Here is a 12,618-nt window from a genome sequence, read left to right as displayed (position 1 = left end):
TGCATTCTCTATTGCTTTCATATTTTCTTTGTTTTTTATTCTCCCCATCTCTCTTTATTTTATAACACGTTATCGGCATGATGATTCTCTCTTTTTTTTCTTTTAAAATCTTTCGAAGTTGTCCCCCAAATCCAATTCCTCTTTCATCTTAAACTTTCACCCTTACAACTTTATCTTCATAATGTTGAAAGATTCAATCTCATAATGGATCATGGTGATGGCGATGATGTTAAAGATTTTCAGGTATATTTTATTATATTTTATTTATTATATCATGTTTATTATAATTTGAGACTAATCATGACAACATGAATAGATAGATATGAAACAAAGAATCTATTGGGACGTTTATAAGTTCGTCCTTGTAAATCTATTGCATTCCCTGAAGAAAATAAAAGATATACTCATGGATCACTAAAAGTGAGAACATAGTAATAAATAAGAGAACAATGAGAGTTCTCAAGATAACTTTTAAAAGGGTAAAGATAACTTTTGTTATCAATGTGATATGAAAAGGTTATTGGCCACATATGTGACATATGTCATAACTTTTGAAAGGGTAAATATAACTTTTGTTATCAATGTGATACGAAAAGGTTATTGGCCACGCGTATGTCCAAATATTTTGTTTCTGTTAATATTCTTTGAGATATGAAAATGTAGTAATAAATTCTATCATTATAAATAGAAAATATTTAACATATTTGGTACTGAAATAAATAAATATTATTTCAATATTTGATAGTACAAAATTAGTTGAAAGCTCTAGAAGAGCTAATATATCACTATCTAAAATCCACAAAATTTGTGATGGTTAATGCATTACTTTTTAAAGTTATTTGTAATAGATCTCATATTGAGACTGTGAATGAGGAAATATTATATTTCATATGAATAAAAAAGAGGATTGTGTTATTAATTTATATTTATTTTATAATCTTTGTGATATTCTTTTGCCATTATCCCTATTAAAGGGTTAAAAGCAAAATATTTGACTATGAAAAATTTACTTATGAGTAATAGAATATGATAATTCTATCTAAAGCTTATTATGGTTGGATACACCTAAAGTTGCAAGTTTTTTAAAAAACTGTGAGTTAACTTGAAAAACTAGTCATTTGAAAAACTAGTATTCAAGATTGAATACGTAGAATTTTTAATGAGGCAACATATTGTGCGTATTATAGATTGTGTGTTCTTTTTCCTTTCTTAGGTTTTTATCCCGTAGGGTTTTTCCTTATAAGGTTTTAACGAGACATGTTATCTACTAATGGACATTCAAGGGGGAGTGTTATGCATATTTTATTAAGTGGATGTCCATCATGATCAAGATAAAGTTTTGGTGTACTTTAAATTCTAATAGTTATTAGAATTAGAACTCTACTTCTTTTACACTTCTTATGCCTATAAATAGAGACACTAATGAAGTATTGTAAATCATCCCTTTTACATTCTCTATTACTTTTATATTTTCTTTGTTCTTTATTCTCCCCATCTCTCTTTATTTTATCATAATAAGATTTTTTTTATCATTAATTAAAGATTAGTGCTTTATCGATCATCAATCTTGTGATGGCGTAATAAGTAATAACGCTATTTTTTATTTTAATTTTGAATTGTTTTAAATTATTAAAATATTAAGAGATTGATATAATAATAATAATAATAATAATAATAATAATAATAAGGGTCCAAATGATAAAGATTTAAGGCTTACGAACTTAAGCAAGCATACGACAAAGTCGGTCGTGTATTGACTTCTGCTGGATAATCCCAATTTATAATCCTCCCACCTCCCATTTTTCCTTCATTTTCTCTCTATTTTCTAGGAAAGCACACACAGAAAGAACTTCACTCTTTGAGTCTTCTTCTGTTCTCTATATCCTTATGTAAACATTTTTCCATCTTGGTCCGTTTGGAGAAGTAGAATATTAATTTATACAGCAAAAAAAAAAAAAAAACACTATGGAAGGAGTGGTACATACAGGCACTGATGCCTCAGCTTTCAAGGAATGTTTCTCTCTGACATGGAAAAATCCTTATGTTCTTCGCCTTGCTTTCTCTGCTGGGATTGGTGGACTTCTTTTCGGCTATGACACTGGTTCATTTTCCTTCCTTACCTTAACCTTAATCTTATACATGCATCTTTTAGTTTTTTGTTTTGTTTTGTTTATTGGGTTCTCAAAATGTCTCTTTTTTTTTTTTTTACCTCTTGGTATTGCAGGCGTGATATCAGGTGCTTTGCTTTACATCAGAGATGATTTCAAGTCTGTGGATCGACAAACTGTTTTACAGGTTACATGATTTACTTACAATTTTTTGCTTCTACTTTTGTTGTTTTTTTTTTGGGGTGTACCTTTTTTTTTCTTGTCTGAATTTCTTGGTGAATCCGTCCATTTTTGGACAATGGTTAAGCAATTGGTTGGTTTTATCTAAAAAATTGCTTGTTAAATTTGTTAACTTGCAATTGTATGGTTTGCTTAAACACTGGTTTATTTTTTTCTGATTCAGGGAAACTGTCTGTTTTGTTGTCAGAGTTTTCTGGGGGTGATAAAAATGGGTTTCACTTAATGGGAGGACCATAGGCCCACAATTAAATGCTTAAAGATTGCCTAAAGTTGATCCAAAATTTTAAAAGTTAAAGTTCCCAAACAGAGCATGAGGGAACTTGACAAGAACATGTGAAGTAACAATGTCTAGGGCTTCCGTGTGACAACTAATGTACTGGTTCCTAAGCTGGCTAAAATTGTTCTGATTTTATATACATGTACACAGGAAAGTATAGTGAGTATGGCAGTTGCCGGAGCCATAATAGGAGCTGCGATCGGAGGGTGGATGAATGATCGGTTCGGAAGGAGAACTGCAATCCTTATTGCTGATTTCCTGTTTTTTATTGGAGCTGTGGTAATGGCTTCTGCCCCTAACCCTTCTCTGCTTATCGTAGGCCGAGTTTTTGTGGGACTTGGCGTTGGAATGGCATCAATGACATCTCCTCTTTATATTTCCGAAGCATCCCCTGCGAAAATCCGTGGTGCCCTTGTTAGTACCAATGGATTTCTTATCACCGGTGGCCAGTTCCTCTCTTACCTCATCAACTTGGCTTTTACTAATGTAAGCTGCTGATGGAACATATGAACAATTGGAAGGGAAATGGAGGTTAAGGTGTTGAACTTTGATGACATTTTTTCTTTTTCCAGGCACCAGGGACGTGGAGGTGGATGCTCGGGGTTGCAGGTCTTCCAGCACTTTTGCAGTTCATTCTCATGTTGCTTCTTCCAGAGTCACCCCGTTGGCTATTCCGCAAGGTACGTGATCGTATTCTAAAAACCCGGAATTGTTAACTCGATGTTCATGTTTTCAGCCTTTTGATTGATTCAATGTCAACAGGGAAGAGAAGAAGAAGCCAAAGTGATATTGAGGAAAATTTACTCAGCTGATGATGTTGAAAAAGAAATTCAAGATTTGAAAGAATCGGTTGAGGCTGAAATCAGGGAAGAAGGGTCTGCAAAAATAAACATGATGAAACTGTTGAAAACCAAAACAGTGAGGAGAGGGCTCATAGCTGGTGTTGGTCTCCAAGTTTTCCAACAATTTGTTGGCATAAACACAGTCATGTATTACAGTCCCACCATTGTTCAATTAGCTGGTTTTGCCTCTAACAAAACAGCACTTCTCCTTTCCCTAGTCACCGCCGGCCTCAACGCCTTAGGCTCCATTGTAAGTATATACTTCATTGACAGGACTGGGAGGAAGAAGCTGCTACTGATCAGTTTGTTTGGAGTAGCAATTTCACTTGGTCTTCTAGCAGGAGTTTTCCATGAGACCACATCCCACTCTCCAATGGTTAGCCGGATTCAAACATCTCACTTTTCAAATTATACATGTCCTGATTACAGTTCAGCTACAAACCCTGGTGCTTGGGATTGCATGAAGTGTTTGAAGGCTTCATCTCCAGATTGTGGATTCTGTGCTTCACCAACAGACAAGGTTAAATCACATGATATTTCTATATTTTTACAAAGTCTCGTATTTGTTTTCCCTTCATTGATTGGATTTTTGTTGTTATTGCAGCTACTGCCAGGAGCATGTCTGCTCTCAAATGACACAGTTAAGGATCTCTGTCATGATGAAAGTAGGCTATGGTACACAAGGGGATGTCCGAGCAAATATGGATGGCTTGCACTGGTCGGTCTAGCTCTCTACATCATATTCTTCTCCCCAGGAATGGGGACTGCACCATGGATTGTCAACTCAGAGATTTATCCCCTCAGGTTCAGAGGTGTATGTGGTGGGATTGCTGCAACTGCTAACTGGATCTCGAATCTCATCGTGGCTCAGTCATTTTTATCGCTTACGGAAGCAATAGGGACTTCTTGGACATTCCTAATATTTGGAGTCATCTCTGTGGTAGGCTTACTCTTTGTAATTGTCTATGTGCCAGAAACAAAGGGGCTGCCTATTGAGGAGATTGAGAAGATGTTGGAAACTAGAAGTTTGCACTTCAGGTTCTGGGAGAAAAGTCAGAAACCACTACATTCAGCAATAGTGGAATTAATTTGATAATGAAATCTGCTTTTGCTTTCTCTACAATCTCCATTCTCTATGGAAAACAAAGATGAAAAAAAAAAAAATCCTAATTTCAGTGTTGTGCAGTCTCCATGCATGATCATGAATACATCTGAATGCTTGGACAATGAAGGATTCATGCCTCAGGCAATGTGTTCTGCCAAAGTTAAGATCTTGACATGCTTTTTCTGCCTCAGCTCATGAGGAACTGGCCCAAATACTCTGGTCCCTATTGGCTGTCCTTGCTTGTCAACAAGAACAACTGCATTATCATCAAACTTGACCTCACTCCCATCGCAACGACCTCTCTGCATGGCGGCACGTACAACCACACCGTATACCACCTTCCCTTTCTTCACCTTTCCATTAGGCATGGCTTCTTTTACAGATGCAATTATGGTGTCTCCCAATCTTGCCCCTTTCTTCCCCTTTAAAGCTTGTATGCACATCACCTTCTTCGCCCCGGAGTTGTCCACTACTTTAAGAACAGTTCTCATCTGAATAAAAGTCCTTTGTTGCTGCAGGGTATAAAGAAAATACAGAGATTACCTATAGAATATGATATATCACAAAGGCAAACATCATAAAGCCATGCCAGGATTGTTGAACATACACCACGTACTGTATAAAATCCAACAAAATACAGGGAAAGTTCATTGCAGACTTGATGTCGTTTTAATTGTCAAGGCATATCTCTTGAAACCATTTACATGATAAAGACAGGCATAGCTTCAAATTTTAGCCAATAACAAGTGACATAATGATCAACCTTATCCAAAAAAGTGGGAGAATATATCTCGATTTTCATCAGCTCCATGTGATCGTATTTCATAGATCACGGTACAAGCTTAAAAGAGATATCATGCAAGAAACCATACTAACCTGAGACAAGAAACTGCTACATGTAATCTCACTTGATGTGCTTGGTAAATTAGAGAAGTTGTTTCCAAGACCACCTATCAATGAACGGCCCACTGTATGGGACATAGAATCAATGAGAAGCCAGGGAAAGGAAACAAAACTAGATACCCAAAAGAATTTAGCACAATGTAGGTGTTCAAATCTTATGATTCAAAAAAATGTGTACACTTAACTTACAGGAAAAGAACCACCACATTTCATAAACAGCTCAACCCAAGATCCCACAGAGACTTATCAATTGTGAAACCAAGAACAAGACACTAGAGGCTTCTTAAAGCAATGCTCATCAAAAGAAACATAAGTAAGAAAGAAAAGAATCAGAGAACACATGCTAATGAATCACCAAAAGACTTCATGTTGGTGGCAATGACATAAATGATGTTGAGGAACAGACAGTATTCAAATCCCAGGTTCATATGGAGCTTGCCTAAGCTTCAATAAGTCAAACTAAACTCCATTCTAATCCCTCCAAAGAAATTCCTAGATTCAATAGTTAAAACCCTTTACCTCAAACTCATTGCTAACAACAAGGAATTTTCCTTAATATCAATAAAAATGAAAATCTTTTGAAGAAAAAGCAAAACTTTATGCACAAGGCTATATTCATACTGATGGAAATGCATTGGATGATATCCATATTAAGAAACCATTGACCAAAAAAGCATAACATCAAAGCAGACAAATAATCATTTCAATAAACATATCACATACCCCTGGAGCATCTGGATGCAAAGGTTACAGCCATATTCTTCCTTGTGCTTAATTCTCCAACCTTATGCTAAAGGGAAAAGGGAGCCGAGTGAATGAGTGAGAACCCTAAGAACCGTTAAGCGAACAGGATTTGAGAGCAAAAGGAGGTTGAGCAGGCATAGCCCACCATTAGAAAGACTTTAATGGACTAATAGTTGAGGAAGACAGCTGCCGCCTACTTGGGCTTTCTAAAGGTGGGTGCAAAGTACAAGCCTCAACGAATCCCATTATAGGAACAGGGAAACGGCCCCAAGACCCCATACCTTTCCAATTAGATTAACTAGAATTGTTCAAGGGTGGCCGAACTTGAGTAAGGATTTTTATCTGTCAAGGTTGGTATGGCCCCACCTAAATTAAATTTAAATAAAATATATTTTTTAAATTTAAATTTAAATTTAAAATATATAAAATATCAAATAAAAATATGTTTGAATATTTATTAATTTTTGAATAGTAAAATGAGCTTTTTGGTAGAGGTCAGCCGACCTAAAAAAAAGCCTGGGCTTGAAAAACTTTTTAGAACCAAGCCTCGGACCAGCCAATGGTCACCTCTATTAATACTTCAAAATTTTAATCTTCGACAAAGGATAAATATTTAAAAGGTGAATTAAGTATTTAGAGCAAAATTATGACTAATAAAATTTAATAAGGATTAAATTGCAAAATTTTGAAAGCTAAAGGACTAAAGGTGCAATTTTATCATTTTTGAAAAGGGGCGAAATTTGAAGAAATGTTTTTTTATGAATGTAATATGGATATGTATTGAAATGAGGAATTGGAAAATTGAGATAGGGGCTAAATTGAATAAAGTGAAAAAGTATAGAGGCTAAAGTCAATTTTCTCATTTTATGGAGAAGGAACCTAAATGTAATTTTTCCATTTTTAATTGATATGTAGGGACTTGAGGTTGGGATTAAAATCCCCATGGAAATTAAAGTTGAAAAATGTTGAAATTGATTTGGAAATTGAAAATAAAAGGATGAAATTAAAATAAAAAGAAAATTATAGAATTTTCTACACTTTTTGGGAGTGAAACGACAACAAGCATCAGCTGAAGAAAAAAACTAATAAAAGGGAAAGAATGGAAAAGAAAAAAAATAGGGAAGAGAAAGGTTGAGTTCAAGTGAAGAAATAGAAGTAATTAGTTTATTTTAATTTGAATAATTGACTATTTAAATTTTAGTATGAAATAATTAAATAATATATGATTAAGAAAATTGAATATGTATATTGAATTTAGTAGTGAATATGTAATTAAATAAATGTTAGTAATGTAAGAAATGATAAAGTAATAATTTAATAATTAGTGAATTTCATGAAACTAAGGATTAAATTATAAAGAGTGAAAATTATTTATTTGTCATAAATCAATAATTGACTAGATGTAGTATAGTGAAATTATTATAGAGATGACTAAATTGTAAAATGTATAAAAGGAGTTATGTGAAACCAATATTGTGATTAAAGACTTAAATGAAGTGTAAAGTGATATAATAATGATTATTTAATTTTCATGAATTTAAGGACTAAATTATAAAGTGTTCAAAAGTTACTATGTGTGCTAAAATAGTAAAATAAAATATTTAAGTGAAGCGTTATAAGAAAGTAAGTTGCTTAATGATAGTGAATTGAAATCTAAAGTGCTAAGTGTTGTGAATATATGCTATGTTTGTATTTTTATGAATTGTAAATAAAATGAATACGTGAAATAAAAATGTAGTGAATATGTTTACGTGATTCAAAGTGAAAAAGTAATATGAAACAAAGTGATATATGTGTGGTATATCAAATATGTTATATGAAAGCGATATGTGAATAAAGGCCTTAGTGAACTCATAAGAAATATGATATATGATATTGAAATGATTTTGGAGTTGAGAGGGGTTGGGAGTTAAGATGAGAACCAAATTGGTGATACGGGGGTCCGAAGGGAATTAGGAGAGGAGTATTGGGTTATGTGATGTGTTTATTGAAGTTTCCATTATCAGAGTTCTGTTATAGGCTGGGAATTCGTGTTTGGCTTGGATCTCAAAAATGTATCAAAATTATTAATCTCCTTTGAAATTTACTAAGGTCTGCAAAAGTTATATATGAAAGTAAAAGAACGTGTGTGTGTGTGTAATAATATGTGAAAACAAAGGTAAAAGTGAAAATGTGAATTAATTGTTTATGTTATATTTGTGAAATGGAATAAAGATTTTGACATGTGAATGTAGAAGTTAATTAGTGATAATACATGTGTTAAAGTAAAAACTATAGGTTATAAATTTTTATATGATTTTATGTTTTGGAAAATGAATTAAAAGTTTAAGTATGTTGGTGAAAGAAATTGTGTGAATAGATGTTATTATATTAAAATTAATTAAACTGTAAATATATAAAAATAGTAATATTAAATTTAATTGAGTAATTATTAAGCTATTCACATAGTACATTTGTTTTAAAACACGTAAGTAAAAAAAAAAAAAAAAAGGTAGAGATGAATCTAGAATTGTAATGTCAATTTGGATCATATCACTCAACAAGCTTTAAGGACAAGTTTTAGTATATAAATTTTGGACTTTAGAATGACATGTACTTAAGTTTAGATATAGTATTTGTATGTGTGTACTAGTAGCAATACTTGATAATTTTTAATATTATGTTATCTTAGTGACTTGGTTAATTTAGTAACTCGGTGTCTAAATGTGATACTTATTGTTCGGGTTATCAGTTTTACTTAGGTGAGGGGTGTTACACCTTTACTTGTTACCACCAGGCATTCCATCAAGACCTAGTACAAAAGGACTATTTAATATTGTATTATTAGATTTGGAACACTTAAATAGATTAGCTATTATTATCTTAGTTTTAAATTAATTTTTAATTATTATTTTGTCTTATTTTTGAATTAGTATTTTAAATTTTTATGTAACTATCTTTACCTCTACAAATAGAGATTTCTATCAATAAATTAAGTGGAATAATTTCATAAGCTTTCAATTACTTCAATATTACTCACATGATAGGATTAGTGACAACATTTCTACTAACATCATGTGGACCATACACATAGTCATTCTCGTCTAAGCTTAAAAGGGTCCTTACTCTATCATGCATGATAGTACTGAATGTCCACTTCACCTGACCCCCAAACCATCGCTCAATAAGTGGCACTCTGATATTATAAGAGCTAGCTTATATAAGTTGGGACCCCGATGAGAGATGGGACAAAGAAAAACCCTAGGCTAAGAACTTTCTTATGGCCAATTAAGTAAGACTTAATTAGAATACCCTCAATTACCGTATGACTCTCCACCTGTCTACTCATCAAATCGAGCAAACTGTCAATAGACCTAATATCCCTATTTGTGCATTAACAAATACGAAACACAATAAAATATAAAAAAATTTAACACGAACAAGTTACCAATATATAAAATTATTAAAATCCAATGCAACTTAAACACAATTATTAATACTAGAAATTTCATCACACGCGTATGCGTGTGGAAACCATGTATTTAGAACACAGATGTGTGCTTAAAAATAACAAATAAAAAATAATGAAACATATGGTTTGAAACTAATTAATCATAATAACACATGAAATATATACGATATTAAAATAAAAAATAGATTAAATTGTAAGTATAACCAAATTTAAACACGAAATCCATTAGAAAACAATACTAAATACACTATATTTATTTATCATAGTTTTGTCAAAATTGTGAGTTAGTGTTGAGTTGACTTGTGACACCAACTCAATTAACAACATTATTAATATATACAACTAATGAAAATAATAACTTGTGCATTTTAAAATAAAAATGTATAAAATACATAAAAATGAAGCTTTACTTGAGTGGTAAACTTAAATTTTATAAATTCAATTGGCGTGAATTCCAATCCATCCATATGTATATTTTAATTTATTTTTGTTAAAATGAAAAGACTAAAATACATTCAAATAGTATAACTTATTTTAATTACGAAAAGATATTTTCGTAATTTACTAATCAAGTTGGTGACTCGGTTAAATGTGAAACTAACTCAATAAAACACTTAACAAATAGTAAGTATAGATAGTCATGCATTGTGAAACTAAATAAAAATTTGACTAAGGCAAGTGCACCTATCAATTAATAGTATAGCTACAGTAAGCTATTGTTCCCACGAAGACTAAAAGTACTAGTAATTAGCGTATTTCTATTATTTAACTGAATAATTCGATTGATTGATTTAAAAACTAAAATTAACTAACGAACACGACAATGAACAAAACAAGAAAATAATCAAGTAACAACCAAGAAGCGAAACAATACCCAAGAAAGAATCCCCCTAGATTACATCTGCCACTATCAATATAAATTATACAATTTATTTACTTAACAACTTGATCGATAGAAATCCCCAAATTATGCTAATATCTCTTTCGAGCATAAGAGCAACTGACTCTAGGTTGATCAATTGAAATTTTTTTCTAATTAAAACCCCTATTATCGCATTAACTCGTGCTATGGATTCCCCTATTAGACTTGACTCTAATTTGTTAGATTTACGTCGTCTTATTTCTAGGATTGCATGCAACTCCATTTAAAAATGCAAGATCTACTCTTAAACAGGGTCTATTCAACCACTGATTTAAACACATCAAACATGGATCAATAATCTAGAAATATTAAACCAAGAATTAAGCACACATAATTGAGAACAAGAAACTAAATATTTATTGCATAAAATAAAAATCAAACGACAAAATCTATCATAGGGTTCATCTCTCTAGGTATTTAGAAAATCAGTTCATGCTTGAAAATAAAAATATCCAAGATATAGTATAACCGAAAGACATAAAGAAACTCATAATAACTTCCTAAGAAATCAAATGAAAATATTCAATCTTGATGGAAATCTACTTCAAAGTCGGCTTGAATGGCATTTTTCGAGTTGTTTTCTTGAATATTCTATGATGAATCCCTCCTATCTTCTTATTTTTGTCATATATATGTCTTAGAAGACCTAAAAAACCAAAAAATCGTGATTTTTTACAGTTCGATGTGCAATTCTGTGAAATCGACATAGTCTACCACACATCCGAGTGGGTCACACGATCGTATGGAATGGTTCAGCCCGTGTGGCTCTAGTAACTTGCTCCGATGCTCTGGTTTTCATTCGTTTTTCGCTCATTTTGCTCTCAAGTGCTCTATTAAGCATTAAAACATGAATTTAAAGGATAGGAGTATAAAATTCACAATTAACATCGGTTAAAAAACACATTAAAAATGAGATTAAAACATGCTACTTTTAACCCTTATCAGATAGACATACAACTAATGGAGATAATAAGTTGTGCATATTAAAATAAAATGTATAAAATACATCAAAATGAATATTTGGTTGAATGATAAATTTGAAGTTTTACTAATCCAATTTGCACAAATTTAAATCCCATCGTATACACATTTTAATTGGTTTTGTTAAAATAAAAAGACTAAAATACTCTCAAATAGTATAACTTATTTTAATTACGAAAAGACATTTATGTAATTTCTTAACCGAGTTGGTGACCCAATTGAGAGTGACACTAACTCAATAAAATACTTAATAAATAGTATAAATATACAACTAATAGAGGTAATAGAGTGTGCGTAATAAACATAAATGTATAAAAATATCAAAACAAAATTTTAGTTGAATGGTAAATTAAAGGTTTTATAGATGCAATTGGCATGGGATTGAATCCCATCATACTTATATTTTTTAATTAAAAGACTAAATTTCTTTCAAATAATATAATTTATTTTAATTATAAGAAAATATCTATGTATTTTAATAACTGAATTGGTATCTCAATTAAAAATAATATCAACTCAGTAAAATACTTAAATATATATATATATATATATATATATATATATATATATATATATATATGACATAAACACACGTATGACCTACTAACTTTCCTACCCCTCTCCATTAAAAAAGCTATAAAAAGAAACTAATAAGGTCAAGATTTAAGAATATTAAATTCTCAATTTCCATTAGCAATCTCAAGTAAAAAAAAAATGCTGGAGATGCATAGAAAATTTCTCACATGGATAGTGATTCAACCTCGAATATGACAGACCAAACACATGGTTACAAAAATAAAAAAGAAAATCTCATATACTGCAGAAGCTAAAAACCCAGAAAAAACAAAGATCAAACCACTAAGTTGATAGTATTACAGAATCTTAGTAGCATAATTTTCATGCTATATCTATACATAGAAATTAGAATCCTACAAGAAGTGAAGTGATAGGTCAAAGTAAGTAATCAACTTGTCTTGAATCTGAAGTTTGTAACCCAAAAAGGAATATTTCTTCCCCACGCCATCAACTAGACATTAAACAAATG

General features: G+C 31.6%; 2 protein-coding genes across 2 annotated transcripts; one reads left to right on the top strand and one right to left on the bottom strand.

Moving 5' to 3' along the window:
* The first annotated feature begins 1,691 nt into the window (after positions 1 to 1,691).
* On the top strand, positions 1,692 to 5,252 carry LOC108489501 (probable inositol transporter 2). The gene is made up of 6 exons (XM_017794097.2): positions 1,692 to 2,101; positions 2,225 to 2,295; positions 2,776 to 3,111; positions 3,198 to 3,305; positions 3,388 to 3,987; positions 4,072 to 5,252. Exons 1-6 carry the CDS (start codon positions 1,966 to 1,968, stop codon positions 4,558 to 4,560), a joined length of 1,740 nt encoding a protein of 579 aa, XP_017649586.1. The 5' UTR covers positions 1,692 to 1,965; the 3' UTR covers positions 4,561 to 5,252.
* LOC108489502 (50S ribosomal protein HLP, mitochondrial-like) lies at positions 4,507 to 6,458 on the bottom strand. Its single transcript, XM_017794099.2, has 3 exons — positions 6,199 to 6,458; positions 5,449 to 5,540; positions 4,507 to 5,084 (listed from the first exon to the last, which is right to left on the bottom strand). The coding sequence occupies exons 1-3, from the start codon at positions 6,230 to 6,232 to the stop codon at positions 4,710 to 4,712; spliced, it is 501 nt and encodes a 166-aa protein (XP_017649588.1). The 5' UTR covers positions 6,233 to 6,458; the 3' UTR covers positions 4,507 to 4,709.
* Positions 6,459 to 12,618: the final 6,160 nt, after the last annotated feature.

Source organism: Gossypium arboreum, chromosome 10 (assembly GCF_025698485.1).
Source record: "Gossypium arboreum isolate Shixiya-1 chromosome 10, ASM2569848v2, whole genome shotgun sequence".
In the NCBI taxonomy this organism is placed as follows: Eukaryota; Viridiplantae; Streptophyta; class Magnoliopsida; order Malvales; family Malvaceae; genus Gossypium; species Gossypium arboreum.
This window is presented reverse-complemented; position numbering and strand designations above follow the sequence as displayed.